The 24,460-nt window shown below is 39.2% G+C and overlaps 1 protein-coding gene across 2 annotated transcripts in view; it reads left to right on the top strand.

Moving 5' to 3' along the window:
- The window catches only part of NDNF (neuron derived neurotrophic factor), a 31,360-nt gene extending 8,911 nt beyond the window's left edge, over positions 1-22,449 (top strand). For both annotated transcript variants that reach the window (XM_073341011.1, XM_073341012.1), the window contains exons 2-4: positions 17,238-17,426; positions 18,748-18,872; positions 20,399-22,449. In XM_073341011.1, coding sequence (XP_073197112.1) covers positions 17,239-17,426; positions 18,748-18,872; positions 20,399-21,792 — 1,707 coding nt within the window. In that variant the 5' untranslated portion in view covers position 17,238 and the 3' untranslated portion in view covers positions 21,793-22,449. The remainder of the gene's footprint in view (positions 1-17,237; positions 17,427-18,747; positions 18,873-20,398) is intronic.
- The last annotated feature ends 2,011 nt before the right edge of the window (positions 22,450-24,460 follow it).

Below are 24,460 nucleotides of genomic sequence, written 5' to 3'. Positions count from 1 at the left end.
AGTTTAAGAAAAAGAAACATTTTCAAACTTTCAGTCAAAAATAACAAAGCAGTACAATAACATTTCCAAAAAAATTCGGACAACTGCCTGTTTCGATAATAAGCTCTCAAAGTTCTTAACTCCCTGTATTACAGCATGTATATACAGTGGGCAGTAAATATGCTTTCCTGGAAACTTATTCTCACTCAATCTTTAAATTTTATTCTCACTCAGTGATTCAGAATTGTGTATGATATTGTTAAACCTCTAAGGGTATGTGTACTCTGCACACTATGCCTGGGGCCTGTGAGACCTAAGCTTGTGAAGTCGGTGTTTCCAGGCCCATGCTTGAGTGTCCACACTGAATTATAAATCTAAGTTTACAATTGCTTCATCTGGGTTCCATAGTCATGCTGATATGTCCATAGTGCATGAGGCAGACCTTCTGACTCTCGTCTGTAGCTCAAGCTGCATCTACACTGCAAAATGACAGGGTCTGGACCCAAGTAACAGCAGGATCCAGGCTCTAACCTACCCACTAACAAAGTGCTAGGACCCAGGCCTGAGAGCTTGCCGACCTGAGTCAGACTCATATGTGTATAGATAGAAGGAGGGGCTTGGGCTCAAAATGTACAACAGTCATCTCAGGAACAAAAATTGACTTGAAGTTCTTGGAGGTATTGGGGTCTGATTCTGACCTTATTATCATCAGTGTAAATTAACAGTAATCCACTGAAGTCACATTATGGTAACGCATTCATATGATAACTGAGACCAGAATCAGGTTCTTTTCTAGTTAGGTTTTTAGTCCTAAATTAAAAAATAACAAACAGACCATTTATTAAATCTTTCTCTATTTGGCAGGATGGACTTTACATTCTGACAAATGTAACATTAATAGACCCTGAAATCCTATCATCGGCAGCCTGATAGTGATAAAACTATCACTAAGCCTTTTCCTGATAGTGAAAAAACATTTAGGCAGGTTTCTGAATCTTCATGTCTGGTTACAATAATGGACAGCAGTAACTAAGTCCCCTCTTTAATTTTACAATACCCACATTAACGATAAAACAATAATTTGTGTTGATTAGTAACTTTCATCCAAGGATTTCAAAGTGCTTCACAAACATTAGCTAAGCCTCATAACATCCTTCTGAGGCAGGCCTTTGGCCCTCATCACAACTCTCATCACATCTTCTGCTTCTGGAAATTTGAAATTCCCTTGACACACATACCAACCATATCTTAATCCGGAAATAATAATGCAAGACAAGAAAGAACTGAGGCAGATCTCCCACTGCCTAGTCTCTACATATGTCCTCAAAATCCCCCGTCTTTGCTAGAAGCATGAACATCCTGAACTTTGAACTAATTAAAGCCTTTCTTCCAGAAACTATTTTCATTCTCTCTCTCTCTCTCTTTTTTTTAAAGCAGTGTTAAAGCTCACAGATGAGGAGGTGGTATGGTAAACATATAGAAGGTCTGAAGATTTCCAAATTATTTCCATGGCCATTCATGCAGAACAGTCTGACCTATCTATCTGCCTGTATGTGTTCCTTCTGCTTTTGTTTAGAGTAATCACATAAAGAACTAACCTTTCACCTGCAAGGCTGGACAAATAAACACTAGACCAGCAGCAGAGTGAAGCTGATATCTATCCACTTGACAATCTGATTTTGAAACCCACTATCACATCTCTGTATTTGACCATGACAGTTTTGAATACCCCTTAGCACTCATGTTTAGACCAGAAGTCTTTTCAGTCTCAGCAGAGCTTTTGCAGCTTGATCTCACAGTAAGTACATGACTAGAGCTGTTTCGAAAACAGACACCAATAAATCAAAAAGCATCATAGTGACTCGGTCAATGTACTCAAGCCTCAAATATGTCCCCTCCCATGTCACTCTTATATGGTTCTAGTCCTAAAATGACTCTGGAAGGAAAGTTACAGCATCTTAAAGTCAAAGGACATAATTGCCCCTACTTATACTTCTACCTAGGAAGGAGCACAGAGGAAAGGATGTTATTCCACCAAAACAGTGTGTGCAGCCAGTGAAATCGTCATGGGCAGGTCTGGGCTTGACAGCGGTGGTTCAAACTTCAGAAGGGGCCACAGATGCTTACATAGGAAATTTCCCTCCAGCTACTCACTATATCGAAATTGTGCTGATACTGAAGGAGCTCACGGGGAAAATAGGATGGGTTCAAAAGATGTAAAACTGAACTAAGCAACCTAAGAAAGGAAAAGAGCACAACGGCATATGCAGGGTTAATATGAATATCACACTGTTTGGTCTAGCACTCTCAGCTGTGTTCTTCCACTCACCCTCAAGTTAGAACTCTGAATGCAGACTGACCTATGTGGGTGGAGTTTCAGGGTTTGCTCTTTGGGCACAGTTTCACCATATGGAGACTAGTACCTTTTCTGCTGCCTGGATTCTTGGTCCTGGAAGCATGGAATGAAGCTGCCTCCTTCTAGCTACTTAAGAGCACACTCCGTTGCCAGACATACTACCTCTGGGAGTGTGGTATGCAGGTCATTGTCCTCTGGGAAGTGAGCACATCTGTTTTTCCTGATAACACACTGACTTTTTCGGACGGTACAGGAGCTTGGAATACTCTATGTCTGGGGAGTAGCTGTGAGAATAATATCAGGGCACTCTTTTGGGGGCTGAGCTCCCCCTTTAGATGACCAAGAGGTGCATGTTGCTTGTTGTTTTTCTCTCCCCTGTACAGAGTGACTAGGCAGTGAGCACCAGTACCATACATTTTAGGATTCACAACCCACACACAACATGGCCAAGACTTTGAATGTCTAATGTTTCAACATTTCCCTACTAGGAAAACAAGAGAACCTCAGAAACATTAGAAGTTGAACATTCCGGAGGTGGAGTAGGGTGGTCTGTTCCCACAGCTAAAATGCTTTGTTTCTAGTATTATTTTGTAATCCTGCTGATGCATCGTTAATAGAATGATATAAAATTACTGTAGACACTGATAATTTGCATTGACAAAGAGGACATTAATGTTCATAGCTATTGCAAGCTCTTTTGTCCTGTGGCAAAGCAATTATAGCAGAAAACATGACAACTGGGTTCCTAGGTGTTTGGGTAATACAAATAATAATTGCCAGGGAAAACATAATTGTCAGCACAACTGGGGAAAAATACCTAAAAACAAAACAATCATCCCCATCTAGACTCAATAGAGACACTTATAGGAAAAAAGTTATCAATGGTGAAACAGAAAGTAGGTCCAAACCTGCAAGGTTCACTCATGTGACTAGCCCTATTGACGTCAGTGAGACTACGCATGTGAATGGAGCCCTGTGTGAGTAACGCTGAAGACGATGAGCAAGGGCTATGAGCGCAAGTAAAGCTATGCAAGACCCTCTCTCTCTCTCTCTCTCTCTCTCTCTCGTCCAGATGGGGATGCATGGTTCGGTTTTGGGGTGGGTTTTTTTTCCAGATGTACATATCAATGAACAAAACAAATAATGCAAAGAATCTCCCAGCGAAGCTATAGAGAACTTAATCTACAACAAACATTCAGAGAAGAAATTGCAGGGCTAACAGTTTAATTTATATTATGGGCATAATTGTAAGTTAAGGACCATGCTGTGCTCTTGTTCCATGTTCATCAGCATGCATCTGATGAAGTGGGTTTTAGCCCACGAAAGCTTATGCCCAAATAAATTTGTTAGTCTCTAAGGTGCCACAAGTACTCCTGTTCTTTTTAGAACTCGCAATGATTTCAGCTGCAGCTGCACCTAAGGACGAAAAGCTGTATGGCCAAGAGTGTGATATTTTTCAGGAGTGATGGGAATCAATTTAGGGTTTATTGACCTTGACAGAGTCATGAAAATTCTTTGTTTCTGTAACTGTGGATGATGTCTGAGTGTATAAAGAATGGACCATTCCATCTCTTCAGTGCTGAAAGCATTGGTAGAGATATGTAAATAGTTGTTAATATTCTTAGCACTTACATAACACTTTCCCATTTCATAATGCTCTAATACAGTCCTCCTAACAACACTCCATTTTATAGCTAGGGAAAATTAGAGACAGAATTTGTAACTAATAACAATAAGAAGCAAATAATTAAACCATCAGGCATAGCATTTGGTCCCATATTACTTCAGTAAGGACTAGTAGAGATGCTCTCATGCCTGTGGAGTTCAAGGTATATAATGTTAGAGATGAGCCAAAATTAGGCTTATAAATTCAAAGTCAGATTAGATTTTGTAATTTTGGATTCTGGTAAATGGCTGAATTAGAAATACAAAACTTCTGTAATCCAGCTCTATAATTTCTATTAATGTGCCCAGTAAAGAGAGGTCCTGACTCTCAGCTAAAGTAAATTAGCATAGCTGAGGATCTGGCTCATACAATTCAGATATATCCAAAAATAAGGCAGGTACAATGCAGAAAACAGTAAAACAGGCAAAATTACAAATTTAAATATTTTTTCCAAAATTAAATAGTCTCCCCTTGCGCCCAACTACTTAATAAACTACTGAGCCTTCCAGAATTAACAAAAAGCCAGTAGCTCCACTTTACAGATATATTCGGAGACGGTTGTCTGTTAAAGTTTTTCCATTGTGCTCCATGGCTAGTTCACTATTCCAAAGGACAAGAGTTCATGTGAGAGCCATAAACAAGCCACCCATACAGGACACTGCTTCACTTGCATTTCAGTCACTGGGTTAATTACCATGGAAGCAGGGAGTAGCCTACTGGATTCATGCAATGTGGTATGGGCCACTACAAAGGCTACTGTCCTGCTGCTTTGCTCTTACAGCTGAGAGATGGCTATTAAGTGAGCTGTTGTTGTTACCACGCTGGGTGTTCTGGACGTTTGTCCTAGTAGTTGTTATCTCTTAGACAGGAACCACTTGTCAACCACTGAGAAACAATAACCACAAATGCAAGGTACTGTAAAATTACAAATGAGAAATTTGAGAGATAACAAGGAAAACAATTAAGAAAGGAAGGAGAAATAGCCTTTGTGTGCTTTGCAGACTCTTCATAAAATAGTGGAACAACCTCTCCCTACCTCTGTAACCCACCAAAAAGTAATATAAAAATGTCAGGAGTTTCACTGCACTCACAACTACTATGCACAAGACAAGCACTCCTGATGTTACTCACACCTTTGTAGACTCAGCCTCTTTTGCAACAGGATGAGATGCAGAGGTAATTCACAACCAGATTGGCCCTGCCCTCCCCTGCCTTTGTGCCCTGCTCCTGCTTTGGGCCGTGTAAATCATAGAGTTAACCTGGTTTCAGAAAGAAAAGGAGTACTTGAGGCACCTTAGAGACAAACAAATTTATTTGAGCATAAGCTTTCGTGAGCTACAGCTCACTTCATTGGATGCATTCAGTGGAAAATACACTGGGGAGATTTATATACACAGAGAACATGAAACAATGGGTGTTACCATACACACTGTAAGAAGAGTGATCACTTAAGATGAGCTAATACCAGCAGGAGAGCGGGGGGATGTGAGAGGGGGGAAGAAAACCTTTTGTAGTGATAATCAAGGTGGGTCATTTCCAGCAGTTGACAAGAACGTCTCAGGAACCGTGGAGAGGGGAGTGGTCGCCGTGTTAGTCTGTAGCAGCAGAAAAAATGAGGCGTACTTGTGGCACCTTAGAGACTAACAAATTTATTTGGGCATAAGCTTTCATGGGCTAAAACCCACTTCATTGGATGCATGCAGTGGAAAATACAGTAGGAAAAATATATATACACAGAGAATGTGAAAAAATGGGTGCTTCCATACCAATTGTAACCAGACCAATTAATTAAGGTGGGCTATTATCAGCAGGAGAAAAAAATGCATTTGCTCCAATCCCTCAGACAGAGACAAACACCTACAAGCCCTCTATCAAGCATTCTTAAAACTACAATACCTACTTGCTGAAGTGAAGAAACAGTTTGACAGAGCCAGAAGAATACCCAGAAGTCACCTACTCCAGGACAGGCCCAACAAGAAAAGTAACAGAACGCCACTAGCCATCACCTTCAGCCCCCAACTAAAACATCTCCAGTGCATCATCAAGGATCTACAACCTATCCTGTAGGATGACCCATCACTCTCACAGATCTTGGGAGACAGGCCAGTCCTCGCTTACAGACAGCCCTCCCCCAACCTGAAGCAAATACTCACCAGCAACCACACAACAAAAACACTAACCCAGGAACCTATCCTTGCAACAAAGCCCATTGCCAACTGTGTCCACATATCTATTCAAGGGACACCATCACAGGGCCTAATCACATCAGCCACACTATCAGAGGCTCATTCACCTGCACATCTACCAATGTGATATATGCCATCATGTGCCAGCAATGCCCCTCTGCCATGTACATTGGCCAAACCGGACAATCTGTATGCAAAAGAATAAATGGACACAAATCAGAGATCAATAATTATAATATTCAAAAACCAGTCGGAGAACACTTCAGCCTCCCTGGTCGCTCAATTTCAGACCTAAAAGTGGCAATTCTCCAAACAAAAAAACTTCAAAAACAGACTCCAATGAGAAACTGCAGAATTGGAATTGATTTGCAAACTGGACACCATTAAATTAGGCTTGAATAAAGACTGGGAATGGATGGGGCATTACACAAAGTAAAAACAATTTGCCCATGCTCATTTCCCCCTCCCCCCCACTGTTACTCCCACCTTCTTGTCAACTGTTTGGAATGGGCCATCCTGATTATCACTACAAAAGGTGGGGGGGTTTTCTCCTGCTGATAATAGCCCACCTTAATTAATTGGTCTGGTTACAATTGGTATGGCAACACCCATTTTTTCATGTTCTCTGTGTATATATATCTTCCTACTGTATTTTCCACTGCATGCATCCGACGAAGTGAGCTGTAGCTCACGAAAGCTTATGCCCAAATACATTTGTTAGAGTTAACCTGGAGTCACTCTCAGTGCTTCAGTGCGCTCTCTCTCTCTCTCATAACTCCCTGTGGTACTCAGTCCTTTTATTTTCTCCCTCTTCTATAAACAACCTCCTCAGCTGCTGACAGCTGCCAAGGCTCAGCAAGCAAGTGCTCCAAGGCTACTAAACATGGTTCAAGTAACTATAGTTGCTAGTTTACACAGGTTGTTGTTTGTTTCTTTATGTGGAGCACTTTCTGAAGATCCCTCTTACCTCCAGTCACAAATCCCAAAAGACTGATAATGGCATCCAACAAGAAGTGTCGGTCCTGTTAACTCCCCCAAATCTCTGTTTGGCTTTTCACTCTAACTTCAGACCATTCTAAACATAGTCACCATTGACAGTCCAGGTTTTCTGCAAAGGCATTTGGTCCCATCATCATTCAGAACTGCCCATATCTGTGCTTCTATAATAATACTGACAAACTTGGTACTAAAAACAATAATATTTGTGCTATTTGTAACTTGTAATCATGTATCCATAGCTCTAACCTGTTATTACTGTTGCTGAAAAATCTATCTAGAGAGTAACATAAACTGTGCTAAAGTAATGCTTAAGGTCTAACTAACTTGGGCTAGGGAACAGTAATATCTAATGATTACAGAAAAGGATTGGGTGCCAGAAGACTTAGATTCTATTCCTGATGTGCAATGTGTCCTTGGCCAAGTTTCTATACTGTGTGCCCCAGTTTGCCTATCTGTATAATGGGGATAATATTTCCTCCCCTTAGTAAAACACCTTGAGATCTTCCAATGAAGGATGTGATGTAGAAATGTAGCAGCAGTATTTTATTATCTAGTTAGCTTACTCCCATAATACATAAGTAGTTTAGGGTTTGATCCAAAGCCCATTTAAGTCAATGGAAAGACCCCCATTAACTTCAATGGGCTTTGGATCAGACCTCTAAGAAGCATTGTGAGAGCAGTATTTGACATGGAAGAGGGAGGTAATGAAGGAGGTCAGGGGATGTAACGAGCTTTGATTTTTTTTTAATTGTTTTAAAAAGATGTTGAAAACTTTTGTAAGGTTTTCGCAGGGTGAGTGAATATGATGGTAACAGTTGGACCAACTTTTATCTAGTCTGCAAAGTGAAATCCTAGGCTGCATTGGAGACTAGCAATGAGCAGGTGCTCATCATTTTTGCTACAGTGACATGAAACACAACTCTCAAGAGGTGCTCTAATTCCCCCAGGGAATTAGATTCTCTCCACAGAAAGCTATACAAAAAAGCCAATTCATAATTGCAATGCTGTGTGGGTTTGCAAAGGTATTATTGCTAAACAGGAGGCCAGATTCTCCTTTCACTTTCACCAGTGTAAACCAGAAGTGACTCCACTGAGTCACACCACTGTAAAATTAGTGTGAATGAGAGGAGAATCAGGAAGTGTGTGTGTGTGTGTGTGTGTGTGTGTGATGTCTTTCCTCACAATTTACCTTCCCAGAGCTCTAGCCTTTCGCTTTTGATGGCAGTATGTAGAGGCCGAAATGTGCGGGTTCATCTCTCTCTGTAGCATCAGACTAGCTGGACCAGTGGTCTGCTCCAGAATGGCAACTCCACAGCAGTCATAAGCTATTGTAATCACATGAAAAGTGGAAATATAAATCTTCATTTAGAAAACAAAATACTCCTTATAACGTTTGATATTTTCGGTTCTATATTTCCATGAGTATTTTTATTTTTCTTTTCACCATGCCTACACTGAGACATTTCCTGAATATTACTATAACAAAATCTCATCACTTTGCAGGTAACATACCTCATTTGTTGCAATTCACGTCTCTAGTGCTGTTCAATCAATTGAAAATATAAACCTGACCTTTATTGTATTTTTATTTTTCCACAGATTTTTCTTTTGCATGCTACTGTGATTCCCTTTGTTAAAACAACACTTACAGCAAAAGAAGAACAAGGTTTAAATTTGAACTGCCAGAGAAGGTTTCTTAATCCACAGATGGTTGACATGATGGACCCTAAAAGCTTCAAAGGGGCCATTATAGTCCATTTTGTCAGTCTGGATTTAGGGAGTTTTAAACCACGGATTATGGAAACAATAGTGCATAAATGCTCTTTCCCCCACAGTTATAGTTTGTCACACCAATGAAAGATCGGATGTTAATCTGGACACTGTGTTGCACAAGCACACTCACTATGTGTATTAAAAATCTTCTGAGAAAAGTAAATAGTGTGCGTGCCCTCATAGCTGGTTTCCTTTGTTTCTCTTTCTAATCTATACTTCTGAACAAAGGGACAGATTCTGAAAGGTGCCAAGCACTTTCTTCAATAGTCCATGTGAATGGAGTGCGGGGGGAGGAGGGAGAGGGTGTTTGCTGAGCACCTTTCACAAGACCCTGAGCGCTAGGAGGATCAGCCCTAAATATGCAAAGTTCAACTTTAAAAAAAGACAGATACTTGCTGGAGAAACAAGTAACCCTTCCTCAAGTAATTTGAAAATACAAACTGTCCATTTCCCCCCCTTATATACTAATAGTCAAATACATTTCAACCAAATCTGATAAATAATTTTTAAAAAATGCTCTGTAGCTGAGACTTTGTATTGTTCTCTGAGAAATTTTTTGCAGATGAGTTATAAAACCCTGAAAAATAGGGGTTTATAATGGAAAAGCTTGAAAACCTTAACACTAGCGTTCCTATAATAAGTCAGAGCAGACATAGCATGTCCTTCTATTTTCCAAGGCTACGTTCTCTTCACAGTTAAATCTGATTCTACAGATTTATTGTCAGACATGGCATGGTTAACACAAAGGAAAAATGAATGCCCTCAATTTTAAAAATAGGACATAGATTAAAAAAAAGTTAACCATTCATACAATAAAAAGAAAAGAAACACAACACAGGAACCTCTGTGGCAGTCTGTGCCTTGAAATTATCCTCACTAAATTACAATCATGCACTTTCCACTCCTTGTAATTAAACATTAGCTTTTATTTATTCCAGATGCATTTGCTTCAAGTAAACCCAGATCCTTTTTTGTTATTGTAAATCTCTTACAGGACTCTGTGACCTGCAGACAGTTGGGGAATAAAGGAAATATTTTCCATAGATAAGGCATTTGATGATGGTTTTGTGAATAATTTGTGTATTACAATTTATGATCAATGCAATTTGTTTGGCAAATCTCTATTGGTCAATCTAATATTCATGCTATCTTGTAGGAGAATAGTGTGTATATTTGTCTATATACAGACCTGTGTGTGTATGCAGTAGATGTGCAAGGAAATCTTTTTAAAAGTATTTATTTTCACCTTTGCTCTGACCATAAACAGCAAAGCAAAATGGAATCACAAGCAAGCAAGTTTCATAAGAGACTTGTGAAAATCCAGAATGCTAAGGATAATATAATTAATATCACATCTCTTACCATCCTCGGTAGATTAGTGAGTTTTAATAAGTTTTTTTTTTATTCATTCTGCTCAGTGAATGATGTTTTATTTGCAAATAAGCATGTAGTTTAGATCTGTCTGAAAATGTTTGAAATTCAAAATTTTTAGATGAAAAAAGGGACAATTTGTTCACAAATTACAGTGCAAAATGTGTTCCTTTTTTCAACCAGCTCTAATCTAAATCAGTATGTGTATTGTCGGGAAAGACAATGTGATGCTATAACTAATTTAGGGATAACCCCTGGCTTTCACAAAAGAAATTCCATAGACCTGAAAGCTGGATGGGCTCAAGCTGGAAGCTAAAATATGAAACATGCACCCTGAATTTTGGGAGAAGTCTCCATATACTGGAAACTACTACCCCTAAGGTTTTGTTTCCAGGTTTGACCAAAAGCAGGTGGAGTCTATTTTTGGATTTGGTTCAGATGCAGCCCAACATGTAGACATTTCTTACTACCTGCTGATCATGCAAGAATACTACCATTTTGGCTCAATATTTTGTGAGAATATCTTGTATGGTTTTGTTGCCGTTGGACCTAAACTCTAATCTAGTTTGGCCTCAAACACAAATTCAAAACACAGGCTAAACAAACCTAAATCTAATCCAGATCCAAACATAGAGACTGATTTTTCCCATCATTCTTCCCTTCCCGCTCTACTTTAAAAATACAAATTATCCAGATGTTTGTATTCACTTTTTGAGCCCTAAATATATAGGTAAATTGCAATTATATAAATGTTTTGAAGACCATCCAAAATATTTATGTAATTGGAGTTTTGGATAAATGAGATTGTTTGTGTATGAATTTTGCATCCAGGAGACAGACATGAGTTATGGATAATCACAAACTAGATGATCAGGTTTAACCTATATAATTTTCATGTGTGTGTGTGTTTGTTCATAATAATACACAAGGTGTCATACAATATTCATTTATTATGGTATTTTTGAAGGAACAGTATTCTATCTGTCTATCCATCAAAAGGTGCCTGCCATTGTGGCCTGTAAGCTGTTTTGTTTGCTATGTTGAATTCACAAATTAATAGTATGCATCTATTGGTATATTTAGATAACTGTTTAGAAGCATATTCATTTAGCCCATTACACTGTGTAGCCAGTGTTGTATTTCTATTAGAATGAGTGAATATTCAAACTGTTTTAAAAGCTGTTAATTTTTTCAGCGGTAGTGCTCTTTTTAGCCTGTGTGTTCTTTCTGTATATCTGTCTCTGTCATTCAAATGGTGACTTCTTTTTCTTGTCCTTCAGTGAGCTACTTGTGCTTGCTTCTCAATATTTTTCTTCTTTGCTTTGTAAATTAGGAAGATTGGAGTTATGGCATTGTAAGAGTGACAAGTGGTCCCCTTTCTTTTTTGAAGTTAGCGGAAAACACCACGTCAGCATTTGCCCTGCTGAGGATCAGCAGCACAAGCCATGTATCCTAATCTCCTGTCTTCCAGTTCTAAATATCCAGAATTAGAGATCAGAGTCACAGAGGCAACCAAGCATCACATTCACATCCAGATTCAGGCTCTCAGCTGGAGAGAGAGCTGGGGAGGAGGGTGGGGAGAAGAGAGGTAAAGATGGGCCATTAGAGGGCACTTTTGCAATCCTAGAGAAGGAAAACTGTTTATTATTTTACTTAGGATTGTCTACTCTAGCTTTTGCTTAAAATCAGTGATAAACAACACGCAAATCCTTCCAGTCATCAGGAATATATCAATAAAATATTGACTCTTGCTTTAAAAACCAACTAACCAAAAAGTAACCAAGATAAACCTGCAGAAAAGGGAATAAAAGGTATTTAGGAGGTGGCAAAGCCAGGAGAACAAGAAGTCACACAACATATTTCAGATAGTTGTACGGTTTCAGAGTAGCAAAGTTTAGGCCTCTTCTTGTACATGTGTTCTAAAAATAAACCAGACTCTGACCTGGTTACACAGAACAAATAAAAACATTCTTGGTTGAATGTTTCCAAGAAGTGGGGGTGAGGTGGTTTGGCAATAATTATGCACTCTCAAGCAGTAAATGAATTTTAAGAGAGATGTCATCAAAATCAATGGAGTTTCACCTACATTATGCCAGTGATGAATCTGACCAAAAATGTAGTTAAAAGGGGATAAAATTAGAAGGATTTACTGTCACAATGCATATGTTGTGTGAGTAATCTGTACATGGTGTAACTCAGCCTATGCCAAAATGTAACTGCTCTGTTGTAGAAAATTCTGTTAATTAGGTTTAGTGTGAAAGGATTGTGCAAAACTAGTGGCTTACATTTTCAAACCAAATGGTGATTTTGAATGCCTCCATTTTTCTGGGTCCTGTTTCAGAAAGTGTTGTCCATGAAAATTAATCCCCTTTAAAGTACCTCCGGTTGGGTATTTGAAAATGAAGGTACCTAAAATCACTACTCACCTTTAAGTATCAAGGCCAGGGAATTCATTTTTCATTTACAATTCTAAAAGATATGGAGCAGGCCAGTGCTGTCTTCCTCACTCAGGTAAAATTCCCATTGACTTCATTAGGTGTCATGACTGAATAAGCACTACACAACTGAACCCAACATATCTGTAGTGTTGTTTTTAATCCAAGGAATACTTTGATAATTAGATACAGAAAATGAAGGTAAAACTGGATCTTGTCTACCTCTCTAGTTGTTAATGTTGACAACCCATCCACAAAGGTCTTCAAAGTGGATTATCTGGTGAAATAATTTAAGAAGTGAAGCTTAGTCTAGCTAATCCTATAATCAAAAGTAGTTTATTTTAATAAAGGTTAAATTGCATTGGAGCTGACACTGAGAATATACAGTATTGGGATATCAGGGGGTTCATTTAGAGGACGCTGTATTCAGAAACTATCAGCATTTCTTACCTTACCATCATCTGCTGAAATTGTTCTGGTTAAGTCAGAATTCTTCTCCCCATTGGCTGAGGATAGTACTTGAAACATCAATAAACAAAGTGTTTCGTTACACCCAGAACTCATCCTACATGATATAAGGAAGGAGTTTTCTGCTGACTTTGGTGATTCGAGTCTGCAAATATTTTGATTCACGATCTTTGCTTCCAATGTGTCAAATGTCATTAGCTTTGCTGATAAGTATAAATGATTCAATCTGAATTCAAGAAAATAGGAGCAAGTTAGGATGAAAGTTGACAAATTTTGGAGAGATTGAATCATGATTTGTCTATAAACAAGGCTAAGATTTTGTCCCAGAGGTCATGGAAGTCATGGAATTTGTGACTTCCAGAAACCTCCATGATATTTTCGCATCAGCCCCGGGGCAGTAGGGCTGGAGCTGTCAGCAGGCAGGGCCCTCTGCAACTCCCAGCTGCTGTGGGGGGTAGGGGGGACCCTGAAGCCCCGAGCCACCACTGCGGAGGGTGGGGGCTCCCTGCAGCTCCCAGCTGCCATGTGCAGCAGAGACTCCCACAGCTCCAAGCTACTGCCAGCAGGGGGATCCTGCAGCTCCCAGCCAGCGCGGGTGGCAGGTGAAGGACCCCGCAGCTCCCAGCCACCATGGACAGACCCCACAGCTCCAAGCTGCTGCTGATGGCAGGGGGGACCCCATGCTCTCAGTCACCATGGGGTGGGGAACCCTGGAGCCCCAGCAGCAGTGGGTGCTGGACCTTCCTCCCTCCCTATTTTCTCATACTTATTTTTAATTAAAGTCAGGGACAGGTCACAGACTTCTGTGAATTTTTGGTTATTGCCCATGATCTGTCCCTGACTTTTACTAAAAATAACTGTGACAAAAATCTTAGCCTTAACTGTAAACAGTAATGACATTTTCTTAAATAAAGCACCCATGTCTTTTACCTACCAAAGTGCTTAGCACACTGCAGCACAATAACAATGCAATTAAAAATCTGTGAAGAAGAAGAAAACATGCATTATAAAATACTACAAGTGATACATAAGCTGTATTGTAAGCTGTGCAAGGGAATTGTGGTCCCAGAACCCCACCATCGTGAGGGCATGTTACTATTGTGAGGCTATCACAGAATAAATAAGGGGGCAACCTACCCAGAGTGTGCAGCTGAAAAATAACCATGCCTAATACAGTGACGGCTTTTCATAGAAAGGGTGTGGTGAGAGTAATGTGCAGCTTCTTAAACGTGCTTTGGTGGATTCTAACCTTTTTTCCGGGTGCTCTGAAAGGGGCCTTGAGACCATACCAAAATGAACCGTCCTTCTGAAGGAAGAATATGCAACTCTGTGAGATGAACCTCACTCCATTTTCTTTCCTTCAAGTCTCTTTCCTATGGATTTTCCCACGGGTGGTGGAGTGTTCTGGCCCTAGCTTTAGGGAAAAAGAACATGCAGAGGGAAGACAACACAATGAGGAGTAGAGGACTTATTTGCAAGGGATGACAAGACTAAAATTCATCAGATGATGATGGGATTGGTTGGGTTTGCTATGGAGGCATCTGGATGTGTCTGATCTTTTTATAAATTTGGGTTTTATTCTATAATATTTTCTCCCTCCCCTTAACTTCCCTTCTATCCAGGCCTTCCACTTGTGGGGAAGTGCAGCGATAAGGGTAAGGAGTTGAACTGGAATGTAGGAGTGGGAGAGGATGGTAGGCAGGAGAGTTGGAGTAAAACCCAGGGAACGGAAGAGGAAAGGAAGATGCAAAGAACAGGAGGGTACATGAAGGTAGAAAGTTTAAAAGAACAATGTGGATGGAAGGAGCAATTAAATGGCAATGATATTATAGGTAGATGTGGCAATTTAATGGGAAAAAGAATAGTATCAGATTCTATGAGAACTGAAGCAATCTGTAGTTCTTGCTGTGTATGAAAGGGGAGCTGACTATATCCCAGAGAGAAGATCTCTGAAGCTGTTCTCAGGGCAGCATTGGAGAAGGTGAAGATCAAAAAGAGGATGAGGCCTTGCTTGTGCTCCATGTGGCGGGAGTAGAGAGGAGAGAGCTGTTGGGACCCAATGTCCCTAAGCAAGTTCTACCAAAGGTCTGTGTGGAGGGAGATGAGAGAGGCTGGCAGTTGCCTCCTCTGTTGCCTGCTACCACTCTTCAGAGGGAAATGGAGCCTTTGGTAGACTGGCCCCCAGAAGAGAGAAGACGGAGACCCTGCTGGGGCTCCATAAATGTGGAAGGGAGTGAGGGGGAACCCTCGGGATCTTGTGTCTTTGGTAGTCTCTGCTGAGGGTCCAATGGAAGAGAACAGGGAATGGGGGTGAGAGAGAAGGGGGTACACTGGCTGGCAGGGACCTGCATTCAGCTCCTTGCTGGCTGCTGCTGTTCTTTGGGAGCTTGCAGTAGGCCATCCCCTGGAGTGGGAAGGAGGAGGCTTGCTGGTGCTCCCATTGGGGCTGGGTGTTTATATTTTCATAAAGAAGTTGAAGGGGAAGAGCAGTTTCTTATGACTGAAAAGACACATGCTGCTTCTCAAGGAACCATGGGTTTGATATTTCACACAAGCTGTCAGAGAATGGTCAAGTAGGGGTAAAAAAACTTCGTAAGATTTGATCTAAAGAAGAAAATGTGTGTTATAAAGATATAATCAACCTACCCTGCAGAATAGAAGAATATTATAAACGCATATACATAGCCTTAGTAATAGCAAGGAAAGTAAAATAAAAATGACAGTACAAACTGGTTTCCCAAACTCACTGAAATACACATGGTTTAGGCAGCAGCCTAGAAATCTCTCAACTAATTTTGTAACTTTTATCAAAATATAATTTAAATGCCCTCTACTCTTCTTGTAATCAGGCTGTTCTTCTTTTTTTATTTTTCTGTACCAAATCTATTGCATATTAGATCATGTACTGTACTGAATGGAGAATTTAATTCTATCCCACTGTATATCTAGGGATAGTCATTACTGACCTAGTTGCAGACATAATAATGAAAGTCTGGTGTGATGAATTATTGTGCCTAATTTGTAAAGGATTCTTTGCCTTTGTGTTTTGGAATTCCCATCAGGCCCAAGAATTAAGCACAGCTGAATTGCATGCTAATATCAATGTGCTTTGAATGTATATGGGATAATATTTCATATTTTCCTAATATACTATTTTTATAAAGGGTAATTTGACTGGAAATACTTACTTGTCAAAAGGATTGCTGGGAGGCCAACCAAAATCGAAGGAAAGTGAAGTCGACATAACGTCTATCTGCCATGTGTTAGTGCTCACTCCCAGGTCCAGCAAGTTATATTTCTTTGTGGCAAAACATCAAATTATAGATCTACAAAAATATGTAGAAGGCTTTGCTCACTGTTAACGAGTAGAAAGAGAGAAAAATACCAGACAATGGACTCATTTTGAAATCAGTGGGTGGGCTCAATTTCATAGAAGTTGGAGATGGAAAAAAATTCTGTGTAGATACTTTTAGTCAGCCCCTCTCGTCAGAGTGTTCCTTACCATATATATTACTAATGCTTGTATAGTTATCCACGTGAACTGAAGGCTCCCATGAAATATAAAGCACATGTGTAACTACTGCCATTGGTGTTGTAAGTGCATATCAGGAATAGACTAGACCCTTCCCTTTGTATCCTCGCTAAAAATAAATACTTTTCTTTACAGCTTTGGAAAGCATCTACATCTTCTGGTACCATTTATTTTAAATATGATTTGCTTAAGAACACAGTAGGTCTAAAGGGCCAGGTCCTCAGCTGGGACAAATTGGTGTAAGGTGCAACACCAGCTTACACGGCAGCTTACACGGCCTAAGAATCTGACCCAAAGTCATGAGAAGAATATTGCTTTATCAAAATCTCATCTTTTCTGATTAGATATCTATGCATGATAATAAAGCCATACAATTAAAATGAAACAATAATACTGTGTATCAAAAAGTAGCAGTTACTCGTGTACTTGTCATTTAGAATTCATCAGACATGAATCCCTTTCGTTGCTGTAGGATGCTCTTGCTCCATTGGTTTGTGTTCTTGCTGCTGCTCCCGCTCTACTCCAGGACACAGAAGTTGCCTACCAGAGATGAGGAACTTTTCCAGATGCAGATACGGGACAAAGCATTTTTCCATGATTCATCAGTAATACCAGATGGAGCAGAAATTAGCAGCTTTCTGTTCAGAGATACACCTAAAAGGTATGTTGACTAGTATAATGTATAGGGTTGTATGTGGAACTTAATATTTATATTTGTTTTGGATTTGTTAGAATTGATTTTTAGATCCAAATATGAAAAATACAAATATTCGCTTCTTGCCTCAAAATATAACTGTTTCAGTCTCAGTAGGTCACACTGACCCAGGCTGAACCCCAACCCCATTCAATTTATTTTCACTTTCTGTGGGAGTCCAGAGGCCACACAAACCACAAAATTTTCCTGAAGTGAAGCCACAAACCAAGTCGGGCAGGGGGGAGTAAAAGGAAACCAATTCTGTAGGGAGTCTTCTACCACCCCATTTTCATATACTTTTACTGAGACCCAAATACACACAAAACAACCCCAATCGCCCCACCAAAAATAAAACAAAAAATAACAACGATCGCTAATGGAATTCTCTCTCTGATCTATGGAAACCAGAGTATTAATTTTACTTTACAGTACTGAATGGATTAAACAAACAATGTGATAAATTGAAGAGAACTAGTCATATCCAACTGAAAAACAAAACAAAAAAACCAACCAACCAACCAACCAATAAACCCCAAATAAGTCCAGGAATATACATAATATTTAACCAACCACAAATAAAGGGTTGAGTGAACACTTTTTGATATTTTGACACCCCGCTTTGAATTAAGTATGGAGAAAATAAATTTTCAGTTGGTCTGAAAGGACATTGAAGGAACACATCAAGTGTGAAATCAAATCTATAGGAGTTTTGTCAGTGACTTGAGTGAGGGCTGGATTTCACCTCCAAGTAAAAATTGTTGTAGTGTAAAACCATCAGAGTCTAGAGCTGATAATATACAAAACAGAAAACATTGCTTTTCAAGGATTTGTGTTTTCCAGTTTGCCTTTTTTCTTATGTAATGATATCTATGAAAAGCAGTATAAAATAAAAGCAAAATTTGATTGTTCATTTGAAAGCGCAAAGTATTTTCACTCACTCTGGGGGTAAAGCAAGAACTGTTTACATGGACTTCATGGTATTTGGTATACCTCAAACAGTTAATAAAAGCACTTTAATATGCCAGAAAGAAAGAGGCAGGTGTGTGTGTGTGATTTTATATATGCCTAGAGGGTCCCATTGTGCTAGACCCATACAAGCACATGACAAAGAGATGGTCTTTGCCTCAAAGAGCTTTCATCTTAAGTGGTAGGTAACATCATATTTGTCCTCATTTACACCTTTCTTGTCTCAGTTACCCCATGAACACCAGTCCAGAAAATTTAATGTCAACTGCTATTTCTTGACATTATAGTTTATTAATGTTATACTTTTGTTAATCTTTCATAGGTATTTCTTTGTGGTTGAAGAAGACAACACTCCCTTAGCAGTTACTGTAACACCATGTGATGCTCCTTTGGAATGGAAGCTGAACCTGCAGGAACTTCCAGAAGAGGCCAGTGGAGAAGGTTCAGGTAATAAACTAGTGAAAACTATAATTCTGGGACTTTATGGGTCAGAGAATTGATAATGGGAGACTTTCATCTCTACCTGATTCAAGTCTGCCCAAATCAGTAGTGATGTGATACACCCAGTTGTGTGGTGTGTGTAACATTTAAGAGGATGTCTGAGCTCTTACTGTTTGAATATGAATCCCAACCTTGTATTAGTTTAGAAGGCAGGCAACAGTTAGTGACATGGAGAGTGAAAGAGAGCAATACACTCCCCTAGGGTTAAGTAAAGGAAAAGGTGACTCTGTCAGTCCTCCAGGTGAGTTTGACACATTGGGATACACTAGTCTCATCTAAAGGGAGCTTCAAGAGAAAGAACTAGGAATAAACAGATCAGAAAGTATGTTATAAATCTAAGCAGAGAAACGACCAGGGAATCTAATGGAGAGCAGAAGGAGGGAGTATGCATATTTGAAAATAAAACATCTCATTATATATGGAAATATGATAAAGTAAAACTTTGCTTATTGATACCATATCGATTTCATTTGTTAACAAACTGCATCATTCTGAACACTCACCCTGACCTCCTGTGTAGCACTGGCCATAAAAGTTCCCCCAAATTATTCCTAGAGCATACCTTTTGGAAAAACATCCAATCTTCATTTAAAAATTGTTAGTGATGGAGAATCTACCGGAATCCTTGGTAAATTGTTCCAATGATTACTTACTGTCACTGTTAAAGATGATTTATTTCCAGTCTGAAATTGTCTAGCTTCAACTTCTAGCCATTGGATTGTGTTACAACTTTATCTGCTAGACTGAAAAGCCCATTATCAAATATTTGTTCCTCATATAGGCACTTATAGACTGTGATCAAGTCACCCCTTAACCATCTCTTTGTTAAGCTAAATAGATTGAGCTCCTTAAGTCTATTACTTTAATCATTCTTGTGGCTCTTCTCTGAACTCTCTCCAGTTTATCAACATTCTTCCTGAATTGTGGGCACCAGAACTGAACACAGTATTCCATCAGCTGTTTCACCAGTGCCAAATGGATTTGAGTTCTCTCACTTCCCTCTCACCCCTAGTGGTGTTCCTTTGAGAACATACCTGTTGTGGGGTAATAATATGGGCAATCTTGCATATGGGGCTTCTCTCCAGGCGGTAGCTGTTCTATAGAGAAAGGCTGTGATTTTTGGTTTCCAGAACCTTTTGTAGACACATTAAATACTAAATACCTGTCTTTAAATACAAAGTGAATCAGTCTTCAAAAATTATCACATACCATACAATTTCTGTTGTACTTGTAAATAATAGGATCTCTAAATTAGTTTCACTGTGTAATAAGACTCAAGTACTACTTGCTCAAAAGTGGATTGATTTCACCTATGCCTGATCATTATTTATGATTGGAGTATCCTCTGCTCCAGAAACTGTTTCATCTGGCTCTGACATTTTACTTACAAGTAGTTATTAGAGTTTAATTTTCCTATATCGTCATATATTGACACATTTTCTAACAAACATTAGTCTATGTTCATATTCTAGGTGAACCAGAACCACTTGAGCAGCAGAAACAACAGATTATTAATGAAGAAGGCACAGAGCTGTTCTCTTACAAAGGCAATGATGTTGAATATTTTGTCTCTCCGAGTTCCCCATCTGGTTTGTACCAATTAGAACTGCTGTCAACTGAGAAGGATACACATTTTAAAGTATATGCCACGACAACTCCAGAGTCAGACCAGCCTTATCCCGAATTACCTTATGATCCAAGAGTTGATGTCACCTCTCTTGGACGCACAACCGTCACATTGGCGTGGAAACCAAGCCCTACAGCATCTTTACTGAAACAGCCAATTCAGTATTGCATAGTCATCAATAAAGAACACAACTTCAAAAGCCTCTGTGCTGTTGAAGCCAAGCTCAGTTCTGATGATGCCTTCATGATGGCTCCAAAACCAGGCCTGGATTTCAGCCTCTTCGACTTTGCTCATTTTGGCTTCCCTTCAGACAACAATTCTGGCAAAGAACGTAGCTTCTTAAAATCATCATCAAAGCTTAGTCGCCAAATGTCTTCGAAGCCAAGAGTTGACCTGCAGAAGATTTGCATTGGGAACAAGAACATTTTCACAGTGTCTGATCTGAAACCTGATACACAGTACTACTTTGACATGTTTGCAGTAAATGTTAACACAAATATGAGCACTGCCTACGTTGGCACCTTTGCCAGAACTAAAGAGGAAGCCAAACAGAAGACAGTTGAACTGAAAGATGGGAAAGTTACAGATGTGTTTATCAAGAGAAAGGGGGCCAAATTTCTACGGTTTGCTCCTGTTTCGTCACACCAAAAAGTCACCTTCTTTGTTCATTCATGCCTGGATGCTGTTCAGATCCAAATTAGAAGAGATGGCAAACTTCTATTGTCTCAAAATATTGAGGAGGTCCGTCAGTTCCAACTTAGAGGAAAACCAAAAGCTAAATATCTAATTAGGCTGAAAGGAAGTAAGAAAGGTGCTTCCATGTTGAAGATCTTAGCTACTACAAGACCTAATAAGCAGTCATTTCCTTCTCTTCCTGAAGACACAAGAATCAAAGCTTTCGATAAACTTCGCACATGTTCTTCAGCCACAGTGGCCTGGCTAGGCACACAAGAAAGAAACAAATTTTGCATCTACAAAAAGGAAGTGGACGGCAATTATAGTGAAGAGCAAAAGAAAAGAGAACAGAACCAGTGCTTGGGTCCAGACACAAGGAAGAAATCAGAAAAAGTCCTCTGTAAATATTTTCATAGCCAGAATCTACAGAAAGCAGTTACCACAGAGACAATTAAAGGCCTGCAGCCTGGCAAGTCCTACTTGCTGGATGTTTATGTCATAGGGCATGGAGGACACTCAGTCAAATATCAGAGCAAACTGGTGAAAACAAGGAAGTTCTGTTAGTGACCTTGTATATAGAAATATATGGAACTCCAGTCTGAACATTATCCTACTTTCAGTAAACAGATTGACTACTTTCACAGCTGAGAAGTTGTGACCTGTATTTGTACTGTGTAGAAAAATATCAACTTGTATATTTATGTTTACCATAAGTAATTGTCTGGAGAGACTGAGCCTGGTGCTTTCTAACAGCATCTGGCAGTTGTATTATCATGTGTTCAATGGTCCACATTTGATGCTCAGTAGATGTCCAAGGTAGCAGAAAACCTTGAAGGAACTTCCATTCTTTTGCTTCCATATTGCATGAACTGCTTCTAAATTATTTTATTACTTAAAAGGCTGAGACAAGTCATTCAACTGCCTTGTTATTCACACACACAACACACACAAACACTTCCGCTTTATGTAGATGGTAGGATTTCTGTAAATTATTTTATAAAGTTTCTTTTTAAATGTTTATATGATTGTAAACTATTAAAATCATGCCCCATTAAAATACAGATTAAAACTAAGTATTAACTGGGCTGCACATGAGTCTGTTTCATTGCTAATGTAAATTCTTATCTGGTTGATTTTAATGTTTAAATACTGTATGTATTTCATGTACAAAGTTGTCATACATTATATTCCTGTATATAAAATTAAAAATATTAGATTATACATTGCTTCTCTTCTTGTCTCTTGGAATTTTAAGGGAGAACTAAGGCACTCCGATACATAAAAGTGTGACCATGAATGCAGTTAGTGTTGTTGAGTTTTTAATGTTTAGAAAAGGGTGTCTGAAGATCTCTAGAATTACTAGTGCTACTGAGGAAGTTTGTTAACATTTGTAATTGAATAAAGGACATTGAAAGAAGGGCAGCTGTTGCAACATTGAGATTACCATGATATAAGTATTAAAAGAACAGGACAGCATAGAAAGTCTTTAAAATATACTTTGTGATTGAAAATCGATTCCATTTTTTGAGTACTGACCGTATGCTTGGCACTTTACGTTGTCTCACAATCTAAATTGAACAGACAGTACAGTTCAAAGATATAACATACCAGATGACCTAATGATCTGAAAATGGTTTACATATGTATTTTTAAAATATTTTTGGCAGATTATCATTAAAAGCTTTTATCTTTTGGACACATAACACCTTCTGTTTTAAACTGCAGAAGTAAGAAACTCAGAGGATTTTTTCCATTGATTCAATCGATGTTGCTAAAGTATTACATTTAAATGAAAATATTCTTCAGTTCATACCATGATGAGCCATGATTGCTAATAGAAGAATTATCTAAAACTTTCTACCGCACATATTAAACTCCTAGCTTTAACTTGTTTCCAACCTTTTTCATTCCTTTGGTTTTAAGGTTTCACTTGTTTCAACTCAAATCTTTAGGCTTGTTATTAGGAAAATTTCTTAACAGTAATAAGAACACATGGCTAGTGAAAAGCACGCCTAAGAGAGGCAGATAACACACTGTCACTGTAGAGGTCTAAGAGCAGGTTAGATACAGCATTGGTGGGAATACAAAAATAAGATTCAGGGTGTCAGAAAAAGATGTCCCAAGTGGTCATTGTGTTATTTTCTGGTCCTATATTATGTATGGGTGCAAATTGTCATGCAAGTAAGGTCCCTAGCCCCTTTCATCTCAAATGGTTCTCCACAGATTGTGTTCCCCATCTCAGTGCAGGGAATATGGATTTTACTGAACCTTTGGGGCTCTAATAATATATATGGAGCAACCATGGGAGGAAAGAGAGGACCAAATCCATAGTTCCTCAGAAAATTAAAACACATATTAACTTGAGGGTAGGAGGCATGTTGTGTCATCATCCCTCCCCTTTTATCACTCAATAGAGAAGGAAAACTCTTCACCAGCATGGGCTGCCAGCCTTTCCCTGTCTGATAACTTCACTTCAGAGCTGAAAATCATGTGTCTTTGGTTTCCATTCTATTTCTTCCTGAATTCTCCCCAGCTGCAACCAGGCTCTGGGTCATGCATGTATTAGAATCAGGATTTGATGCTATGATTCTATGAATAATACACTGGGCATTTCTTACAGACAAACAAAAATGGCTGTAGTCTTTAATGTGGTTATATAGCAGCTACTGAAGTTCCGAGTTTCAGAGTAACAGCCGTGTTAGTCTGTATTCGCAAAAAGAACAGGAGTACTTGTGGCACCTCAGAGACTAACCAATTTATTTGAGCATAAGCTTTCGTGAGCTACAGCTCACCTCATCGGATGCATACCGTGGAAAGTGTAGAAGATCTTTTTATACACACAAAGCATGAAAAAATACCTCCCCGCACCTAACTCTCCTGCTGGTAATAGCTTATCTAAAGTGATCACTCTCCTTACAACGTGTATGATAATCAAGTTGGGCCATTTCCAGCACAAATCCAGGTTCCCCCCCCACACACACACACAAACCCACTCTCCTTCTGGCAATAGCTTATCTAAAGTGACCACTCTCCTTACAATGTGCATGATAATCAAGTCGAAGTTCCGAGGCCTATGCAGGTTATAGGGCCTCATGTAGTATGAGACCTAAAAGTGGCAATTCTTCAACAAAAAAACTTCAAAAACAGACTCCAACGAGAGACTCCTGAATTGGAATGAATTTGCAAACTGGATACAATTAACTTAGGCTTGAATAGAGACTGGGAGTGGATG

This window comes from Lepidochelys kempii, chromosome 4 (genome assembly GCF_965140265.1).
Source record: "Lepidochelys kempii isolate rLepKem1 chromosome 4, rLepKem1.hap2, whole genome shotgun sequence".
Taxonomy (NCBI): Eukaryota; Metazoa; Chordata; order Testudines; family Cheloniidae; genus Lepidochelys; species Lepidochelys kempii.
The sequence above is the reverse complement of the archived record's forward strand: the minus strand, read 5'-3'. Positions and strand labels throughout refer to the sequence as shown.